Raw genomic sequence first — 23344 nt, 5'->3', positions numbered from 1 at the left:
AATCATAAATTATACTGATTTATCATTAATCAATGACAGCCACTGTGCTCCATAGAGTCTTACAACAAAATACATATAGCAATAGTTCGAAAAATATCACTCCTCGCAATTTCACTTCTTCATTGATACTACGCACACGACAATACATTTTTTCCATCTAAAGAAAATCTCTTCCTTCTTTTGGCAAACTTTTGGTCGGGCACAAAAATCGTGATAAGAAAAATAATTCTCAAAGCCAGTTGGACGTTGAAAACCGGCAAAGTTTAATCAACACACTGAGATCACGAGAGGGATTTTCAATTCGTCAAATCTAACGAGGGACTCCGTTTCCATTTCCCTCCATCACGTGCCAGTAAATATCCCATTCTTTGCACACGCATTCCCAGGGTTGAGAGATGCCTAGTTGTCATGACGATGATAACATATATTCCGTGGATGGTTACCGATGAGAAATCTCAAACTGTGAAAAACATCCAAGCTCAAGAGCTTGATTGAAAAGTTGGCATCTGTAAGGTTACTGCAGCTCCCTCACTTGATGAATCCGACATTTACAAAATACGAACTCACAAATTTGTGCTGGTATGTATATGGACAGTGTAGCCAACGATTGGTGTTGAGCGTAAGTGACAGTTAGACGGACAAGGAACTGAGCAAGGCAGAGCTACCCTTGGGTGAAAGAGCGTACCTTTCCTTGGTCAGGTTACCTTCCGCTTACCTGCGCTTGTACGCGGACATGGGAAACCTGAAGATTAGTTGGAATATTGTGTGCATTGATGGTCGACACAAGGGCCTGTTGCTGTTGTGACAATTATGCAAGAAATGTGATGAGGGTAGCTACATGTAGACACACATGTGTTTCGTGTCCAGTGGATGCATGCCTACCGATCCTCTGCCTTTGACGGTAACGGACTTATTTCTGATCTTTAACGTCTTGCAAAAAGGGGTTACAAAATAAAGGCCATGATTACCACCGTAATCTCAAAAAAGCTACCTCGTGGTCGTGAAATATACAACATCAGTTGAATTTAATACAACAGCACTGTTGGCACCTGATCAATCTCAATATTGGGCTCATCTATTCAACAAATGGGAAATCAACACGTGACATGACTTCGCAAGTCCGAAACCAAAAGACTTGCTCGGGAAAAAGTGGAGCCCCATGATCTCTAGATATATATATAATCAATATGTAAAGAAAATATGAAGAGTTCCAATATAATATGCTCTATACAGAATGACTTGGCTTTTTTTTTTTTTTCACTCTCTCTCTCTAATCGTGGCATCCTATCGCCAGCATCGTGAGGATCAAGTCACATGCAAACAATTTTTGCCAGAAAGTCAATGAAGTGTCTTCGTATCCTGCTACTCCTGGTGTGGGATTTCGGTTCCTTCAACCACGTTTCCACACTGCATAGATGTGAAAGTTCCCCAAACTGTGTCGTCTTCCAAATGATAAACAGCACTATACGCAGAAGGGCAGCAGGTACACATGTACGCTGGACGCAAAATTCTTTTCCTCTTTTTTTTTTTTCTTTCAAATTCTCATTTTCTATTCTAATAGATTGCTTGATAAACATTTTCAGGCTATTCAAAGTGCTCTGCGGCATATACAGAGGTGATTATTCTCAGATCGTATCATCCACAACAAAATTTTCAATGAATCACTTCTTGTGTGCGATGGATTTTTGCAACTTCTGACTTGAAAGTTTTTCAAAACGAAAAGACGAAGCATTTTCATAAACATGTACAAGAAGGCCATCGTTGAGCTGAATCAGGAGTAGAAAGGTTAACATTGCTTCGTCGATTGCTTCACCGAATGGTCACTTTGGCGACAAGACAGGGACGACGGTACGGGTCAAGGAGTCTGTGCAGTGGAATCCAGAGGTTTGAAGAAGTGTTAACAAAACCAGTACGATGCCGGTCAGTTCGAGCCTGGTGGGCAGAGGGGGTGACCCTCGGCTTGGCACTGGGGAGTGTGGGATGAAGCGAGATGAGAGAAGGAAATGGATGGAGGAACACGGGCGGGGCAGGGGGGCCTAGTAGACCCAGCTGACCGGCACCCACTGCGGGGTGGTGCAGATCTCCTCCATGGCATTCTCCAGCGTGCGTATTGTGTCGTCGATGTCGTTGTTGACGATGGTGAGGTCGAAGAAGTGGCCGTAGGCCTGTCGCAGCAGCTCCGACTCCTTGGCCAGCCGCTCTAGGCTGCTATCCTGTGGATTGAAATGGGGCGTGGCAAAAAGGGATGGAGGGAAAGGGGGTGGAGGAGGAAGAGAAAGAGAGAGTGAGTGAGTGAAGAAGAGAGAGGGGGAGGGGGGAGGAACAGTGAGAGAGAACCATGTGTCAAAAAATGTGTTTTTGTGGTGCTGTCAAACACTCTACTTTGAGAGAATGACATTCCCAAGAGATCATAATCAAACAGTCTTCTTCTTCTTCCGGTATGGGGCAAAATAATTCACCCAGAGGTACTACTAAAAATTTGCTGCCTATACTGCGGGAATTCAACTGCCAGCACCAGTAGTTCCTTTAATCCTTTGAAAAAAAAAACTATCCTTTTCAACACATTTTCACTTTTCTCAAATGATAAAAGAGCATTTGACTTACTTCTCTCTGAAGGAAAGGGGAATGATATTACCCTTAACATATGTGAGTTGAGCAAATATGTACTTTTTTCAAAAATTCAAATTTTGTGGACTTCTCTCTATATTTTCCCTATATCGTTCTACGCATGTGACATCATAAACTGCGGTAGTCTTTTCATCCAGCAGTGACTGCACAGAAACTTCAGAAATTCATAACTTTTGAATGGGGTGTCCGATTTTCCTCAAACTTTCACTGATGCCTTCTACTGATGTTGCTGCATTCACTCAGCCCATATGTATAATGCGGTGAACTTGCCCTTGACGTAGTAGTTTGAGGTTGCAAAGGAGGCTAATGGAGTGGGGAGTGGGGTACTTACATGTACGTCATTCATTCCTGTTAGAGTTGGAGCAGCGATGAAGACAACGAATGGGGCAAACTCTGCACACCTCAACACCTTCAGGGCCTGTGGCAACATCCAACAGATATTCCACACAGAAACATGGAAATAAAGACAGGAATATAGATAGAAAGAAAGAAAGAAAGAAAGAAAGAAAGAAAGAAAGAAAGAAAGAAAGAAAGAAAGAAAAAAGAAAAAAAGAAAGAAAGAAAGAAAGAAAGAAAGAAAGAAAGAAATTCAGTGCTCTGAAATGAGTACACACATTCATAATTAAAAAGGGCCTATAGATCTATCTATCTATCTATCTATCTATCTATCTATCTATCTATCTACCTACCTACCTACCTACAATTGTACCTACCTACAGTGTACCTACTGTTGTACCAACTATCTATCTATCTATCTATCTATCTATCTATCTATCTATCTATCTATCTATTTTTCTGTCTGTCTATCTGTTTCATATCACATAGAGCTTTCATTCACCCGTTTGATATCTTTGTATTTTCCTGCTCAAGTGCTCTCCTTACTTCATACGAGCTGTGGGGAACAAAGGATTTAAGTGCTTCTGGCCAGCAAAACAAAGCTTTGATATAGCCTTATGGAATGGATAGCCAAGCTGTATGCTGATGAGCAAGCCTGATGGAAATTGTTCCCAGTCTTCTCATGTCACCCCTGCAAACAGTCTGTGAGAAGAGTCTAAAGAGTACAAAGGTACAGTGCCTCGCTACATGTAATGTATGCGATAGCATCTCAGGGGGGATTTCTAACTGCTGTCGAAGTGACTAAGAACCCACTGTCTAATTTCCCCAGAGAACTTCCCCAAATATTCCAGCACCTGAGTCATGATCCCTACCTTCAAGTATTTCAATGTGTGTTATAAACTGTCATGATCCAGCAAAAACATACAGAACAAAAATCCCTTAATCCCATACCTGTGGTTCCACGTCGAGGATGGCAATAAGACTCCTGTTGTGAATCTCCCTAATGGTGTCCAGCTTGGTGCCGTACATGGCGTCTTCGTGGGTGCCGTATTCCAGATACTTGTTGTTGGCGATGTCGTTCATCATCTCCTCGTGCGAGACGAAGAAGTAGTTCTTGCCGTTCTCCTCGTCCGATTTACATCGCCTCGTTGTGTCTGGTGATTATTATCAATGGGACCGTATGAATTAATTCAAACAAACAGACATATACAGTGCACTCCCATTACAACAAACACGGTTGCAGTGAAATTTTGTTTGTAATGAAGTAAAAGTTCTGGTCCCAAAATAATCATCCATATACCTCTATATATTCTATCTGTTTAGCTATAACAAAATTTTGATGTCGAAAATTGCCTGTTCTAGGGACTTTTATAATGAGAGTCACCTGAGTGTGCAATGCTTGTATGGGGGGGGGGGATCCAAGGATTTCATATCAAACGGCTAGTTTGCATCATTTGCGCAAAAAGGCCTCAAGAGATGCTTTCAGTTAAGCTTCAAATACGGCAGTCCTTTGGTTATGCTCTTTTCTTGCGCATTTGGAAGTACATGACATCTGCATCAAAACATGATGATGATGCCAATGAAATTATCTTCCACACATCAATGAGCATGAAAACGATGAAAAATAGCTATTCTTGGAGCAGACCTCCCAACCTTTCTGACCTGAAAAATAGGGATGATTTGGCTCAAAAGTAGAAAAGAAAGAGCAGTTCCCATAGGAGTGTGTAGTAAAATTATCAAGAAAAAAGGAAACTCCTGTTGAAACAAGAGCTGGGATTCAGATTCTTTCCTCCAAATTCAGTATGGTTGGGAGGTCTGCTTAGAGTATAACAATGTTCTTCTTTCATTTCTTTTTTTTTTCTTCAACAGCTGAACATTCACAAAATGCCTCTTAAAACACATCAGATATAAGAAATTGATAACATTACCAACTATGTATTTACAACATGTGTTTATGAAGATGGAATTATTATTCATTTTACATTCTATTTTTTGTAAATTTACTCTACAATGCCAAGGGTACAAAGCTTTGAATTCTTGTAATTTTAATTCTTTGAATTAAACCAAATGAAAACGGTGATAACTACTTATTGCAAAAACAGGACAAATCCTTGATCTCCTGAAAAAAGAATACTATGAATGTAAACGGTCACTCACGTGGGATTGGATATGCATATTTATTGGGGTGACTCGTGATTAGCGTGTTCTTTATATGCCTCCGACCCACGCCATGAGCACCTGCATGGTATAAAGGAAGAAAAGTTGAGGAAGAACTTAACGACAAGACATTCATTACACTGACCTCATAGGTCAGGTTATGACAATATGTATCTGTCATCGTTGTCATCATCGCTTTACAGAATGTACACAATAGGAAAGGAAGTAACCAAGGGAGTGAAAGGAAGTAAAACTGAAATACTTTTATCTCCACCTTTCCGTCAGGCCTGCTGAGTAACGACTGCATCTCGACAAATTTCACACTGGCAAAAATGAGTAGCAAACTATTCATTTCACTTTCAGCATACAGGAGACAAAAGCAAAAATACCTATATCTGATTGTATTTAACCTCTGCATAACAGTTATACAAGTCATCGCAGGCTTTACTTCACATACATTGTAAATGCATATAATCATCTCACAAAATGAGACGAGTCTGATTAATCTATATATCAACTCGCAGACAGTTCAAATTACAAGGGAAGCTTATAACTGTGACAGTCATATAAAGAATATCCAGTGATTCTACTTTTCAAAACGACAGAAAAAACACACCATGAATACACACAGAGCATCATGTTTTTCTCTGTTGTCATGTTTGAACATGTATATACATCTATCTTTTCATTTTTTTTGAAGTGCCATGAGCACAGAGAGGTGGACCTGTGTGCTATACAAGTAGCCACTGTTATTATTATCATCACAATAAAGGTCAATACAACATACTATGACGAATGACTGGACCTGTCAGCCCAAAACTTACCTAAAAGAACTAATGTTTTCCTCATGAATGCAGGCAGTCTGACCACCTCTTCGTACGTGACAAGATCCAGCTGGTCAAACACTGTTAGAAGATGGAAAAGTATTTGGAAGACCTTTAGAACACTTATAATCACTCATGGTAATAAACAACTGTACTCTCTGGCACCTGATGATATTTCAAACAGAAAGCATCACTTAAAAAAAAAAGAGGTCATTCACCCTTTATGTGTCCACATACTTAGCTGTAACTTGCCATGATGTTTCATCAGTATTAAAGCCACTGTTTACAAAAAAATGTTTGAGTTACCACATTTGATGCATATGTGTAGGTCAGTTGTATCACAAAACATCCTGCCATATAAAAATTTCGCAATAAAGACCGCAAATATAAGGAGATATCCCATTACTGTCGATGGTTTATTCTAGAAATGATTTTGATAAAACTATTATTCACATTTTGCATATTAAACAATACATAACATTGATTACACTGATTAATATTTTTACATTGTGTTTTTTTTTCTATCCCTACAGTATAACTCATATTTTACAACTATTCTGAAGCCCTAAAGCTTGTTTTTAAATTTCTATTGCAAACTAGAAATGTCGCTACAGCGACTGGTTATACCCCCGCCAAACAACATTTCATAAGCTTTGGTCAAAAAACTGAGGAAGTAGTAAAAATCCGCAAGATCTTTCCTTGATCTTCTGCCATTAATATGCCGTTACCATGGCAACGTACTTTCGGGTACTGTCGAAAAATGCGTCTTGCACATCTACAACCAAAGGCACACATCTGTACCAAGTTTCATGGAAATTGGGCAAAAACTGAGGAAGTAGTTTGCAACACAAAATTTTCCATCATTTTGGCTCATAATATGTGAGCTGTTACCATGGCAACATACTTTTTGTCACTGTCAAGAAATGTGTCATGCTGACCTATATCCTAAGACAAACATTCAATATGAATTCCATGAGAATTGGAAGAACACTGATGAAGCAGTTTTGCCATGAAGCATTTTGCCCTATATTTTACCAATAACATGCCGTTACCATGGCAACGCACTTTTTGCCACTGCGGAAATATGTGTCTTGCACATTAACATATTCAGATGAACATCTGTACCTAATTTCATAAAAATTGATCAAAAACTGTGGGAGGAGTTCGCGACGCAAGATTTGTACCCATTTTTGCCCATAATATGCCGTTACCATGGCAACGTACTTTTGGGTACTGTCAAAAAATACGTCTTGCACATCTACAACCCAAGGCACACATCTGTGCCAAGTTTTATGGGAATCGGTTGAAAACTGAGGAAGTAGTTCGCGACGCAAGATTTGCAACGGACCGACCGCCCGACCGACCGCCCGACCGCCCGCCCGACCGCCCGACCGACCGCCCGCTGATTCCCATATACCCCCTTCAAACTTCGTTTGGCGGGGGTATAATGATAAGTAGTGACTATAAGATAATTTTTCCAAACTTGACCTCATTCTAAGTTAGCCAACCCACTTGGTTGTAACAACGTGTGTTAGTCCAACAGGAAGGCTATGGTGACACGATAGGGATTAGTGGGATGCGGGGTAGTAAATCGCTATTCATCGGCAATTAGTTTAGAGGCATCCTGCCTAGATATAGGCAAAGAAAACACTCCAGCAGATGTGCCAATCAGCGAACAAGGCACTGTGACGTTATTACACAGCATCAAACCTCATCTTTCTCTTTAACTCTATGGCCCAAATTCACGAAGGTGGTACAAATGAAACCATGGTTTAAACCATGGACAAAAACCATGGAGCGCCAAGTGTCGCATGGAATATTTCGTTACTAAATCAGTCATTTCGTCGATGAAATGATTATTTTGTAACGAAATGACAACATTTTGTAACTAAATGAACATTTCGTCCACGATATGATAATTTCGTCCACGTAATGATAATTTCGTTAACAAAACGGTCATTTTTTCGACGAAATGACAAATTTCGTAATGAAATATTCCGTGCGACACTTGGCGATCCATGGTTTTTGTCTATGGTTTCACTTGTACCACCTTCGTGAATTCGGGCCTATAGGTGCAACAGTGTAAACCTTCTGTGTGCCACATAATTCTGAAATTGCAATGTACAAGCTCCTTTAGAAGGTGTTCTGCTTTTAGGAGCCATGCAACTTTTTACAGAATTTTTTAATGCCAGAAATGCAACTATGCAAACTTGGAGAGATATTTCCAGACATTGGTGGGATGAAAATTTTATGACAAAGCTATGAATATTTGTTTTGCAAATGACCAATAACTACTTCATTGTCCTGTTTTGGGGAGGCATGACTTTTGCTGACACAACCACAACAAAAGTGGTCATTGTACTGCAGCATTTGTCGATTTATTGATCGATTTGGGCTGGTTTGGGTGTTTGAGCAAAATATGCGAAGTTGGCAACGCTGTCGACTGAGTTGAGTGTGTGAACATGGCACATAAAGAGTTAATATGCTTGGCAACACATGTCATTGCTATCTATTGGTTTGCTCACCTGCGTTATGCTTTGCCAGATACTTGTCTCTGTATTGCTTCTTTCTCCTACCGAACCAAGTACACGAGGCTTGCTGCTCTTTCTTGGCTCGCTCGATGGCTAGACAGGCCACTCTCCTATAAAGTGTATAATACGATAGAGAGAGCTGTAAGTTAGACAGCATGATGAATTAGAGAAAAATATATTCTCATTTTTCAACCGGAGCAATGATGCGAACGGTAGCAAAATAAAATCAGTCACACATGGAAAATGAGTTGTATGTGCTAAATTAGAAGTATGTGTCAACGAAATATGTACATCACAAAGATGATCTGAAAATCAAATGTAATAACACTTTCATAAGCACACAAAGTTGCCACAACAATTTAAAGTAAATCTCCTGCTTTTTTTGTGTAAGAGAAAGTTAACAGTTTGTGACATTCCTTACATCTATGAATCTGTTAGTTCTCTCGAGTTTGTTAGTTCTATTTGACATAAGAACAGAGAAGAGAGCACTTTTGTGAAACCACCAGAAGAAAGTTTTGCTACTTTTTGCCCTCCTTGTAGATTTCATGCAATAAGACATTACAAAAGAAATAACATGTGTAGAAAATAAAGTTAGCTTGTAAAAAAGTAAATAGCAGACACATCTTGGAAATAACTGATCAGCAAAGACATAGCTTTCAGCAAGACATTTAGTTAATTTCTTGATCATTAACACAATCACAAAAATGGAAATCAGCAAAATTACTTGTTACGCTCAGAGTTGGCCTTGTTTCTCCTACAAAATTCTTTTCAATAAAACTATCAAAAGAACAAAAACAAAAGCTGAGTAGCAATTTTTGTCTGTGAAACTCCTTGTCCCAAAGTGCCATCAGCTCACCTTCAGTCAACATCTTTCAGGAGAAAATGAGAGATATTAAATTTGGCAGCTTGTCATTTATCCAAGCACAAGACTGTTTCATTTTGTACATAGACCATTAACACCATCTACTGAAAAACATGCTATATTCGCGGCATGAAATTTTCGTGAATTGGAGCCGACAGCCTTTTTCGTGGCATGAAATTTTTGCGAATTGCCACTGGCGTTCAATGCATATAGTGTAGACAATATCTTTCGTGTGCATTTTAATTTCGCGAATCTTGGTGCTTGCCAAATTCGTGAAATTAAAATGCATTCAAACATTCCTTGTTTTACAGTATCTTTTATCAAAACACAGTGGCTGTCTGCATTGATGAGAGTCTTTCATCAGTTGTGCGAGTATACTCCGAGGAGGTTCTGCAAAGTACCGGTATTGGATTAAGAAGAAGAAGAAGAATGTGTGAAGAGGACAAGGTGTTGTGTTTAGGGATGTATTAAAAACTGACCATTCCTGGAGCTCTGGCGAGGGGATGAGGCCAGCGGTGCCGTTGAGGGGTTCACCCTCCTTGCGGGCCTGCCACCAATTGTGGTCGTCTTTGCTGATGATCTGCAGGGTGTCGCCACAGTGGAAGCTCAGCCCGGCCTGCTGGCAGGGAATGAGATCATCCTGACCTGGGTCGTAGTCAAACTGAGCCCTGACGTAGATCTGCGCAATACATGAAAGAGAGATACAGAAAGGAAAAAATATATATCTTTTTTTTTTCCTGGACAATGTATGTGCATGGTCACAGTCAAAACAGTGTCTAAACCACAGATCAGGATAGAGCAAGACAGAACAAGTAGAGGGATATGCATCAAGAGACAGAGGGCTCTTGTGCTCATCTGAATATCGGGAGTTCACCTTCCATGCATTCTTGCAGACTATTACCTACAAAGAACCTAGTGGGGGGTGGGGGTGGGCTTCATGGTACCCATGTGTCCAAATGTATATTCTATCATCCTAGCGATAATGCCAACAAGTTTGGAGAAAAAATTGATCATGTTTTTTCAAAAAGAAGAAGAAAATGTTAAAAATGTACCGTCATTTGATCCGGCACCCCCAAACCCACCAGGAACAAACTTCACACTTGAAAATTGATATTTTCTATAAAATAAAAAATTGGATACCTAAACTTTATCATGGTTCCAAGGTGACAAGTTACACAAACACCTGAACACCATCACAACAGAGTCAAAGTATTACTAAAAATCATACGTACATTTGAAATAGTATCAGAATACTCTTATGTCAATTCATTTCAGCATCATAAAGTCTGCAATTGTCTATCTTTAGAAGCTTGCTGAATGGTGGGACATCCCGCATTGGTTGAGTCCTGTTATTTTCCGTCTTACCTCACATGGCTGTGGTGCGCTGCGGTAGCTGGGGACAATCTTAAAGGTAATGCTCCCCTTCAGCTCCCTCAGCATCTTCTGCAGCTGGTCGACGGTCTGGTTGGCCACCGAAACGTTGTTGATCTCGCGAATCTCGTCCCCGACATGGAGCGTGGCCTGGCGGTGTATCATTCCCCCGTGCATGATGCGCGCGACGATACAGCGTCTTTCTTCGTTCATTTTCAGCGTGATGCCCTGGCAAGAGAATAAGATCATCCATCAATCATACTGTCTCCACAATTATTTTAAAGCCCCGAGGCCAGGTTTTCAGCTAGTATAAAAAAAAACAAACACACTCTAAGTTCTGATTTTATGATCATATTCAAGGACATATTATGATAAGTGCACTAAAGGGTTAGACAAAGGAATCTTGCTTTATGACACACTGTTAATCATTAACAGCTAAATCTGCGCAGAAAATTACAAAGCTTCCTTGTCGCCAGTCCAAACAGTTAAGACCATGAGATTTTCTGATCTAGCAGGTTAGACTACAGATATCATGCAAGTTTCTCTTTTTATTCAATGAAGAGGGAAAATCTACTCAGGCATTTCTTGTGGACACCTACATTTGTATCACACAACCTTATTTCAAATGTTTAAGGAGTATATATATTTTTTTTGGAAGTGTGCTACACATTTTCTACATTTTGACACCCAAGGCATTACTAGTATCATGAAGGCAACTTTTCAGACCACCATTAATTTGATAATCACTAGAAATAGTATAAGAATTGCCCCTTTATCTGCTATCAACCTGTTGAGGACAAGTCCCGAGTATACTCGGGCAGGTGTCTATGGGAAATGCGTGTTGTAGCAAAATCAGTCCGTCCTCAATGGGTTAAAAAGTCATGAAGGTCACTATTTCTATTCAAGAACCAGCATCAGGTGTGATAGACTTCCTTTATCCCCAAACTAAATCTGGGTCACATAAAGGGCTATGGGTAATGCTCCTGTTTCGTGACCAAATTGGGATGAAAACAGCACATCACATACCAGATACATGGGTACCTGACAAAAGAACATCATGTTAAACCCTGTGGTGCCCTTTGATGGCACATCATTAACTTAAGTTGCAACTACCCCTTTAGGAGCCTTTCAAACCAATCATCTCTCTTACGTACGTAGGTGATGACTGTATAAGATGACGACCCAAATTTATTGTGTTTCAGCTCTTATCAGTCCTGTTCCAAGGCTAGTTGTGGGTTTGTACCTGCTACGTAATTCTGTGATCTCTATCTACATAAACATGGATGATTCCTGCCAAAACTGATAAAATGAACCCTGAAAATAATGATGAAACAGTCACGGCATCATCCTGATCTGCCAAGAGTTTGTCTCAACTGACAGAGTACGAAGCAAAGAACCATTGCAGTGTAATACTTCCAAGATATTTCCATTATTTAACAAAGGGCCACCCTTGCCAATGCCATGAATATCTTATATTTTCCAATTCAGATGGCATCTCAACACAATGAGATTTGGCTGTTCCCCTTCTGGCATGGGAAAACAAAGAGAACTTGAAAAGCTCCACATTTTGGGGCATTGAAGGTCCCCATCCTAGACCCCACACGTTTCTTTCATTGTTGTTGTTGTTGTTATTGTGCCATTTAAACAACTTTGCATTCCCTGCTCTGCGATGCATTTTAAAGAAGTGACTAAAACAATCAGATTTACTGCTGGATCCCTTCTAAAGTTGGTACCCCCTCCCTTCCCGGGGACTTATTGGGTTACCATTGCCACCATCATGAACAACTCTTAGTCTTGACCCCCTACAGAGCATGAAGATATGACTCGGCTGTATTACTTTGGAAACATGTGAAAATCTCTGACCAGTTTTGGACCCTTCTTTTTTTGGTCTCATATGCCATCTATACCATATCCTCATATATACTTATGTTCACAGATCTTGTATTCTCCACATATCCTCATATATACCTATGTTCACAGATCTTGTATTCTCCACTCACTACAATAATTATGCCAAGACTCCATGGTTAAAATTTGACCACGAGTTTGATGAAGCTGAAACAATAGGCAGTTTATAAAACTACACAATACACCATGATAATAGAGAATGGACAAAGTACCACTGCAGTAGCTCACTAAATAGGTCCTTGGCTCAGGTGGGGTGAAAAGAAGGGGCATGAAAAGTGAGGCAAATGACAAGTGAGATACAAGAAGGACCTTTCTACTGCACAAGTCTGTGGTAGAGATGCCTTTCGGCCTCTATGAGGCCAACACAGCGCAGAGCTACGGACTCACGAGGGGCTCGTCGGAATGCTTCTGGAACTGCACCAGCCTGACGCGCGTCACCTGGTCCGTCTGGTCCATGTTCCCGTTGGGCGGCTGCAGGGGTTCCGAGTCCCCGTTGAGGTAGGGCATAACAGGGGGTGGGGTCACCCTGATGGCGTGGTCGCTGTACACCTCGTGGGCGACCACGTCATGGGCCTGCAGCAGAGCCTGAGGAGAGGAGGGACACGGTGAGATGGATAAATCACAAACGTGGATGAAAAAGGGATAAGATAGCAGATGTGAAAGCGGGAGACCGACATAGAATAACACAGAAGAGATGGAACATATCAGAGACACAAACAAATCACATGGGAACAAGAAAAGGAACAGGACATGAGCAAAATGATAAAGTGAAGAAGAAAATTGCGCATACAGAATCATGACAATTGATTGATAGAAGAAAAAGATGAAGGAGAGAAGAATACACAACACAAAGAACAGAAAGATGGAAGTAAAACAGAAGTGATTGTAGCAATAGCTAATCAGTTTCAGGGTTTGTGGTTACCATGGTAATATCATCATCAAAAGTTACTCCTGGAGTAAGTCTCAGGGGGGGGGGGGGGGGGGTTTAAGAGATGCTTATAATGGATGTTTTAAGAAATTAAAATACTTTGCACCCAGCATGTGGAACTTTGTCAATATTGAAACAGGAAGCATGAGGACTAAATATAGACTAAAAGGCTATCACTGTTCTATCATTAATTTCAAAAGGCCGTAAAAGGTGACGATCTCACGTTCGCCCGGCTGCCTGCGTTTCATTTTGGTTTGTCGCCAATACACTGATGCTGTTATTGACCTTTTTCCTTGTTCTGAACCCAAAGTAGATGGATGTCTGGTAAGGAAATGCAGACTCACAGGTTCAGGAAGTGGTAAAAAACCCCAATTTGGCTATAGATCAGATCTTGAGACCAGAGCAGACACTCTACCTCATATCACAGTCAAAGGGTGAACACCTCCCTTCTTACTCGTGATTAAAGTGGCTCATGTCCTTACTTTTGCTCAATTTAACACAAATTGCGTGTGAGTACACACTATGAAATGTGAAAAATGGGAAACCCTATTTGTACAGACAGGTGTTGGATGGGATATGTAAATATAAAATGCAGACTGACCTAGTAACATTTTGTTTTGTTTTACTTTGTTTTTCTGTTTTGTTCTATTTGTTGTTGGTTATTTTTTTTAGTTGAGATACTGAATGTACTATGCCTTTACAGTGAACAGTATAAATGAATATCTCACTGATTTAGAGATACAATAAACTTATCAGAAATATGGCTCTTTGGCAATGTGTATCCTACAGACATAACGTATATCATGTGACCGCCCAGCTCAAAACCCACAAAAAGTACGCCAAAATTAATTTCCACTTTTCTACACAGCATAAAAGAGTAAGCTCTACAGTATTAGAATGATGACCTTGCTAATATTGGACTATCCAAACTCATTCAAAGAGTGATGGAAATAAGGGAGAGTTGGGGTGCAGCTTTATAGAAAAGGGAGAAAAGCGTATAAAAATAAAAGATTGAGGTCACTCGGGCATGCTGTGCAGGAGTATCAATGAAAACATGTTCTACTTCACATTGAAAGCAGCACCTGTCAAAAAAAATAGTTTGAAAAACTGCTAATATCTCAATTTCTGTTTTGCTTTAAGCCGCAAAATTTCGACAGTAGGTAGAGAAAAGACTGCTCTCCCCAGGAAGACAAACTATAAAAATTTGAATCAGTCAACCAAAATGACACACTTTGGCCCATAACAGCGAATCCTAATCTGTGACTTTTTGTGGGTTTTGTTCAGAGTGATCACATATATCACATGAATGTATTACAAAATCATTTTTCTATCAACTGATGTCACCAAGAATGGCTAGACTCTAACTGCCTGCTCTGTCCCGCATACCTACGACTGATGTTGAGACAATAAATAGAATTGAATTGAAAAAAAAAAATGAAATTGGCCAAATATAGAAATTCTGAGGTGTGTAACTGCTCACTTGTGATTTGTGCGGATAAGCAACAGACTTTTCCATCCACATGATGATGGCGATTCAAGTGAAGAGGTAAATTTGTGTCTGTGTAGAGACAATGTTCTCTTGAACATGCCACAGTGTAAAGACATTTTACTGTAGATGATGGTTGGCGTTGGAGGGAACGTATACAACATGACCATCCAGCAGGTTTGAAATGATAGAGAGGGAGGTTATTCGAAAACTGGTCCTGAGATGAAGTGATCACTTCGAAGGGTATTATGACCCCTCAACATGGCATATCAAACCTTGAGGTACATTGAAGGAGATTTCTGTGTAGCCTGACAACGAATGTCATCATCCATCACTAGATACGGGTAAATGCATTTTGTGCATAATGCCAACTATCAATGTGAATATTTTGAGGTAGTTATTTTCATAGCATTACCTACAAGTCTGTGCACACAACTTAGCTTCAGTCTTCTGGGCCCCATTTCATAAAAGGTTGATATGATAACAACTCTTGCTGGAACGGCAATTGTCATGGCAACGCCAAGAATCCAGCTCCCTGATTGGCTGTTGCTATGGGAAGTTGCCATTCCAGCAAGAGTTGCCATCCTAACATCTTTTATGAAATGGGGCCCTGATGCCTCATGCATGCAGTGTATTCCAAAATACGCATATCATGATTATGTTACCTACTGCTTCTCAAAGTCACATTTTTAATTCGTTATGCAAATCATTTGACACTTGCATTATAGCACTGTAAAAAAAAAAAAGAAGAGAAAAAATGACATTCATTTCATTGATTGTGCTAAAAATATGCCCGTACTTGCATCATTTGCCACTTGCTTAAACACAAAACACGTTGTCCTATGGGAAAACAGCCGGTGAAAGTTCCGCTCCGGGGAGAACATTAGGAATATTGGGTCAGCTATCATGTGATCATGTTTACCCAATAGCTGACTGGCATTTGGCAGACCCATAACAATAAAAATAATGATCCTATATATTGCAATAGAAGCCAGCCAGATGAACATAAAATGATAAGCCACTTTGAAAACATAAGGGTTCTGTAGAAGCTGATGACAGCTTTACTGATTGATGTCTTTTACTTAGTGACTGTATGAATAGAATTCCATCCACATCCATTTTAGAAGCGAACAACAAAATTTCAGAAACAAGTACAGGTATTGCTCTTGTCACTGTTATGATCCATTCATCTCCTGTTTCTCCCTGTATCAATTACAAAGTACATGTGTACTAATACGACTCCGTTTTAATTCGTTTAAATTCTAACCCACAGTTGTGTGAACCAATCAACTTTTCTAGAGCCCCATGATAGCCCATCTCATAAAAGAACAAAAGGTATCTCTAGCTGCATCTGTTTACCTACCTACCTACAAAATGTACAATCTCATCTATTACCCTGTAGCTCTCTATCTTTCCATAGATTTATCATCCTATTTTATAATCTCCATTGGAACAGAAAAAAAAAAACAGTTCTTGAATGTGGTATTGTTTTCTTCTCTTTAGTGAAAAGTAAATGCCTATACTTTCTGACTTTATATAAATAGTATGTTTTAACAGTGTGGAAAGGAGGACAAGCATATAATATCTCAATCTCATTGAATAATAAGGAAAAATGGTAAATTGAGCAAAGAATAAACTTTAAAGTAAGTATAGCTATCTATCACACCTTAGTAAATGAATTAACGGAAAAAAAATACAACAAAAGATCCTGTGGTCACGCAGGTCAAGATGGTCATATGATAACAATCTAGCAACCCCATCGAGCAGTGGATTATAGCTTCCTGTCTATTAGACGTGTCAACAGCATTGTCAGTGTCCTTTCAGATAATGTGTAACTTGCTACCACGGATGGACAAGGGAGGTGGAAAGAGGCAGGATACAATGATATTGATTACACATCACTTTATGAAAATATTGACCTCTTCCATGAAAGTTGAGAGAAATATATATAAAGTTTAAAGGGATGGTATAGTTTCGGTTGAGGTGAGGATTCAGATTTAAACTTTTTTTCCGAGATAATTAGAAACCACTTACAAAAATATTACAGAGCATACATTTCTGAGAGGAATTTGTTTATTTGATGAAAGAGCTGAGATATCTAGAAACAAAGTAAAACAAAGTGGTCCTAGTCCTAATAAAAGGTGGGTCCCACCTTTTATTAGGACCACTTCTTTCTGGTTATCTCAGCCATTCTCAAACCGATTTTCATCAAACAGACTTTGAAGTCCTCATAGAATTGCATGCTCTTTAATATTTCATCAGTGGTTTCTGATTATCTTGCAAAAAAAAGTTAAAACCTGAATCCCCACCTCGACCAAACCTATATCATCCCTTTAAACATATATGTGTGGTGTATATATTGTAGCTCTGTATACATGTGTACACAACCATTGTCTAATATTCAGTTTATCCTGGAAAGTCCAAAGTTAGATCTACTCTCCACAATCAAACAAAAGACAGGTACAGCATGTTTAATCTTGATAACTATGAGAAAAAAGAACTGATTTTCTCTATAATTTCACACTGAGCTGAGAATGGCCAAAGTTCCTGAAAACAAACAACTCTTCATTTTTTTTTTCCCTTCAATCATTTAATGATGCTGTAACAATTTCAAAAGGCCTGGACAGAATGAGCTAATTTTTCCATCACCAACTTTTATACATACATGGTACACTATTTGAGGTTGTTTGCATTTTGGAACTGTTTTCTTCTGGAGTTATACATCATAATGTATCATGCACACAGACTTGACTTAATTTGAACAAAGATGTCACCCTGATATCTAGCCTGTTATCATGTACAACAGAAGACACTTGCTTGTGACTGCGTCACACAGGCTGATAAGAGTACAGCATGTTCAGCTAAAATAGCACCCCCTTAGGTAATGACACATTGCAGGTCTCAAGCTGTTATGATGTCACCCAGCTGTGCATCGCCATCACTGGACTGATACGAAGTAAAACAATTTCTCTTCATGTTGCACAAATCCTAAATGGATGATCTGTCGGTCATGCGGATGTGAATTAGGTCACAGTTTACATCGCTCTACTTTAAGCACCGCTTCAATCACTGTTATTCTTTCACTAGCCAGTTACCAAGAGGATATTTTTATATGAAAACATGATGTTGTACATGTATATATCGAGATTGTAGTCAAGGTAGCATGACATAATTCAATGCCTACAGCAACCCCCGTTATCGGCGGAGATAACAATATTACATTTAACCAGATAGCATTTCCAATGTACAAAAGATTATTTGCAGCAACTCAGTATAGTGTCTTTGAATATAAACCTAACACATGAAACAACATTTGGTACAATGCTTCACTGTCCAAACAATCAGATTTGTAATCATTATTATCGATAAAAGAGAAATATGACTATACAAAGTTACATGACATTTTAGGAATAGAGTATGGATGTATACGTTATACAGGTATCTGTCTAACATCAAGCAAGAATGGTTATCAATGCTGCGTTAACACCATGTTCCCGCTGGCCATGGCAACCCCGTTTGCCCGAAACGTAGTGCGCCGTGGGTAGATGGGATATTCTCTGGTTTTTCCCCCTCCGTATTCTAGTCTTATTCGTTTCAGTTCTCACAGCGTCTGGTCAGGCTAGACTACACAATATTTTCCGTCGCGTCCTACAGCGGACTGCCTCAAAGTTTTGTTACAGCCCGTTACGTGCTGTCACGCTTTGTTGCGTTCACACCATTCTATTACGGCCTGCAAGGTCTCTCATAAGCACTGGGACTGCCGTGGCGATCTTTTAGTCAGTTTAAAAATCTGACACAGCATCCATGGCAATCACGACCTGACACTTTTGCCCATCCCGTCCCGTCGAGATCTATCCTGTTTTGTCCATGGTGGCCTGATACATTGGACTGCCGTGGCCGCTGGGAACATGGAGTAAACACAGCATTAGCAGAGGCTTGGGAACTATTTGACGAACTGCAAAAGACCGGCCTACGTGTAGGTCAAGACTTGGACTTACCCTGAAGTAGGGGTCGCTGAGGATGGCCTGAAGTTCGTAGGCGTCTTGGCTTTCTCGCGCGTGCTGCCTGAACGCCTCCAGGACCTGTTCGGTAGTGACATGTACAGACTGTACTGTGGGGTTCTGGAAATAACAGCATAGGGCAGACATGTTGCGTTCAGCTTCTGCATATGACCCTTGGGGTTTTGGGGGGAAGGGGGAGGGGGTAAAAACGGAAAGAGCACCCCACCCCCTATGGGGATGCGCACGCATACACACACATTAACACAATAACCGGCATCCAGCTCCCCCCAGAAAGGCTGGGCCAGTCCTGTTTTTAGTCATTCACATTCACTTTTTTTTTGCTGTTGCTACTGCTATTTGAATCAAGCAGGATGCCTCCCCTCCCTACAGAATGGGGTTGACTAATGATTTTGGAAGTGTGTGTGTATGTGTCCCTCTAATAATTCTTTACAGCATTCCGTGAACTATTGAGTTTTGTAAAAATCATCCTTTTACAGCATTCCATGAACTACCGAGTTTTGTAAAAAAAAAAAAAAGTAAAAAAAAAGTAAAAATATCATTAAACAAGCATGCGCTGGTTAAAATTGAATGATTGAAAATGGCGGTGATAGGTTTGCTGTTTTGAGGCTGATTAATGGGTCAGTGGGTGATATATGTAGAAGGGAATGCCATGTCATGCCACTATGCATTATGGGAATGGAGCAACCACAGACATACACATACACATACACTGAATGCTACACAAATCACTAAACATTCACGTACAGGTACAGTTGTACGGTGAACAAACACAAAGAAAATGCTGTATGTACCATTCCATAACTGAGCAATGAACGATGCATCTGAGAAAGAAAGAACATTCTTCTGAAAACCTAATAAAATATAAGAGAAATACCAACTACAGTTATATCAAATTTTGCATCTAGATAGACCAAATAAGGAAGTCTGTACATTAATTACCCATGCACATACAAGTGGTTAATGAATGATACAATTTCCCACTTAGTAAGCATAAGTTGAAATGCATGAATGCCAGAAATGTCTTTATGATGCAATTATGATGTAATCATAATACATGTGAGAACATGAGGAGAAATTTACCAAATGTAAACAGTGACACACTCTAATAACCCTCTAAGACAGTCACAATCTTTAGTCTTCAAAATATTGTGGTTGTTTTTTCTTACTCAGTTCAAAATGATCTATCAACAATAAAACAAATTGATAGGTCATTTTGTGTGATGATATGAATAAGCCTGAATTAGAAGCAATTTAACAACAGTACATGAACATCTGATGGGAAATTTGTTAAGTCACAAAAGATCAATGAACAGTATTACATGGAAAGCACTCCCTATCTTGATGAAAAGGCATTTACATTTTGTAAGAGAAATTTTGTAAGAGAAATCGGTCTGTGAGTGTAAGGTTCATTATTCCAAGGATTCGTTGATCTCTGAAAATTAAACAGGGGTTCGTAATTCTGAAGCTTCTAGAGTACGCATCTTTTCATTTTTGGATTAACAAACCTTTGGAATAATTAACCTTATTTCACTATCGGTTTAAAGAACCTTCAGAATAATGAACCTTTGATTCGTTTTCTGAATGATAAACCTTTGGAATAATGCCACAAATGTTTGGATTAATGAACCTTTTTTTCATTTTCAGATTGACGAACAGCTAGGTATTTGGGAATCTGCGTGTTTCAGAATAACAAACTTTATTTCATTTTTGGACTAACAAGCCTTTGGAACAACAAACAGGACCCCTCAAAATAACCATAATTGTAAGAAAAATATGTTTGAGTCCACAGGTAAATTAAACCAGAGCACTGTGAGAAGCTGAAAATTCCTGTAGACTTTGAACACATACTATCAGGTCTCTGTATACTGTATAAAGGGTTGAAAAAATATAATGATTCATAAATCAACTCTTCAGATACATTTACAGCACAGTCGACGGTTATGAATGGATGGACGTATGTAAACATATCCTCGTATGTAACAGATCCTCCATGATGCTATGCAACGGGAGGCCACTACTTCTGTTCTACAGATATCTGCAGACTATAACTGGCCTACAGACACACTTTCTAGCAAGAGGCTAAGCTAAGAATGCAAACTTCTAGTGCCCAAAAGGTTTGGTGAGTCTAATCTAGAGGGAATGTAGGGTCTTGCAAAACAAGGGACAAGGTTGTGCCAGAATGAGGGCATTGTATACAGAGATTTGATTGATTGTATTTAAGTCTCTTCATTACATCATGTCTTTATTATATCAAGTCTATTGCAACTGACTGACATGAATTTGAATATACCAAGTCTCTTTATTATATATCATCTCTAGCTGTGTTTAGTTGGACTTGATATGGGCCGTGCAGTCCATTGCAGCTCATTATGATACTCGGAAGTGCTATGGACTGCTCAGAATATTGCAGGACAGAAGAGTCTACATCAAATTCCTACCATGCCTCGGTGTCTTCGCTGCTGCCTCAGTGTCATATTTTATGAACTGTATATCTCTTATCCCCTGCCGTACGACAGCATACCATGCCTGTAGTCCCTCACACAGGCTCCACAGACACACACACACTTTGCAATAAAGATACATACTGTATGTGCTGTTATGCCTCACTATGTTATCATATTCAATTTTTATCATCCTATAAATGCTTCATCATCATCATCATCATCGTCACTTTGTATTTTACACAAATGTTTGTAGGAGAAAATTCAGAAAATATCAGAAATAAACATGTCACTGCCTCCTCAACAGTATGATGTACAGATTCTAGTAAGCATTGTACATGTTTATGTATTGTTTGAAAGCACTGTTTTTAATGGCCCCAAATTCGACAGCACATTGGTAATTCCTCACACTATAATGAGTTATATCATAATGCTTGATATTAATGAAAGAATGTTTGTGGTAAGCAAGTGTTATAGCATGGTCAGATCAAGGTATACACACATAAAAGCAATCATGAATGTTGGGGCAATATCCCTTAGGTCAAAGAATGTTTATTGCTGACCCATAGGCCTACATACATGTAGCACTCCCTTTCTCAAGTTGGACATACACATAATTTTATCATCGTGACAATCTCCACGCTGACACTTGACATTATGTAATGGGAAAAAAGATGCGTGTGTCCCCCTATAATGTACTCTTCTCCACAGAAAATGTACACAGTGACGGCAATGCCATGTACACAAAAACACTTGACAATTAGCTCTCTAGAGATATGATGTGTCACACATGCAAGGACAACCTGCAATGTTACAAACAATCTTATCCATTGCATTACCGACCCCATCCCACCCCACCCCCTCCCCTCCTCACATGACATCATAAAGGAGGTGCCCCTCTCCCTCCTCCACACCCCACCCCTCCACCCACAGCGGTGCATCTCCCCCTTCCTCCACTACATTCCAAAAGAGCCCGGGTAAACTGGGCAGACATTTTCTGGCACTAATTTCTCAATTAGTGTGAGTCAGTGTAGCCAAGAAGAGTCTGTACGGGCCAAAAGCAGGAAGCAGTAATATACTCATTAAACCCCCCATTGGCCCTGACTATATCTAACAAAGAAAACAAGAATAAGGCAAGACCTACGAGCAACCTCAAAACTTTGCCATTTGACTTTTAAAAAACTTCTGTCCTGTTCTTCATATGAAACTAAAACCAACAGCATAAGATTAATACGTACACATATACTATGAAATTGGGACAGCAGAAGTGATGCTCAAATAAAATCTATTACAGACAAAAAGAAAAGCACAATTTTTTATTTCCTTCCAATTTTTTTCAAACTTGACTATTTGGCTCATGGTTATTCCTTCAGCTTCTTTTTGAATGTATACTCCTGGCATCACTGCTACAATGTGGGGATTGCAGCATACAACGTACTCCTATATTAAATGTCATACATTAAAATGACACGGAAACAAAGTAAAATGTAAAATGTGAAGTAATGACACGGAAACCTTTTTCAAAGGCCTACTGCAGAATCTGTCAGATTATCGTTATTTCAAGTGTGTTTGGACATTTGAATAAGTCTGTTTGTTTTCAATAATGATATTACTCATCACTTCCATCTCATTGTACAGGCTGGTGTGGTGCCTGATTTTATTATGCCAGAACTGCTGGATTGATACCAAATTCAGGGTTTGGACACTTATTCTGCTTTCCACTATGACTGCAAGACCTGGGTAATTTCTTACACAAAGCATTTGGCTGAGAACTTTTCCTCTAAAGTTAAGCTATTCAAATCCCAGTATGTGGAAATCTTATACTAACCACACACAGAAAGGATGGTTAT

The 23344-nt window shown here is 39.5% G+C and overlaps 1 protein-coding gene across 1 annotated transcript in view; it reads right to left on the bottom strand.

Annotated features, from left to right (window-relative positions):
• Window positions 1–989: 989 nt before the first annotated feature.
• LOC139721368 (peripheral plasma membrane protein CASK-like) overlaps window positions 990–23344 on the bottom strand; it is a 198456-nt gene continuing 176101 nt past the window's right edge. Inside the window, exons 13-22 of the mRNA XM_071632684.1 lie at window positions 19030–19152; window positions 13005–13202; window positions 10704–10937; window positions 9818–10017; window positions 8471–8586; window positions 5946–6026; window positions 5122–5202; window positions 3916–4118; window positions 2960–3046; window positions 990–2213 (exon numbers count right to left, since the gene is read on the bottom strand). Coding sequence (XP_071488785.1) covers window positions 2037–2213; window positions 2960–3046; window positions 3916–4118; window positions 5122–5202; window positions 5946–6026; window positions 8471–8586; window positions 9818–10017; window positions 10704–10937; window positions 13005–13202; window positions 19030–19152 — 1500 coding nt within the window. The 3' untranslated portion in view covers window positions 990–2036. The remainder of the gene's footprint in view (window positions 2214–2959; window positions 3047–3915; window positions 4119–5121; window positions 5203–5945; window positions 6027–8470; window positions 8587–9817; window positions 10018–10703; window positions 10938–13004; window positions 13203–19029; window positions 19153–23344) is intronic.

Source organism: Diadema antillarum, unplaced genomic scaffold (assembly GCF_040938485.1).
Source record: "Diadema antillarum isolate AM-2024a unplaced genomic scaffold, OU_Dant_1.0 scf00000141, whole genome shotgun sequence".
Lineage (NCBI taxonomy): Eukaryota > Metazoa > Echinodermata > Echinoidea > Diadematoida > Diadematidae > Diadema > Diadema antillarum.
The sequence above is the reverse complement of the archived record's forward strand: the minus strand, read 5'-3'. Positions and strand labels throughout refer to the sequence as shown.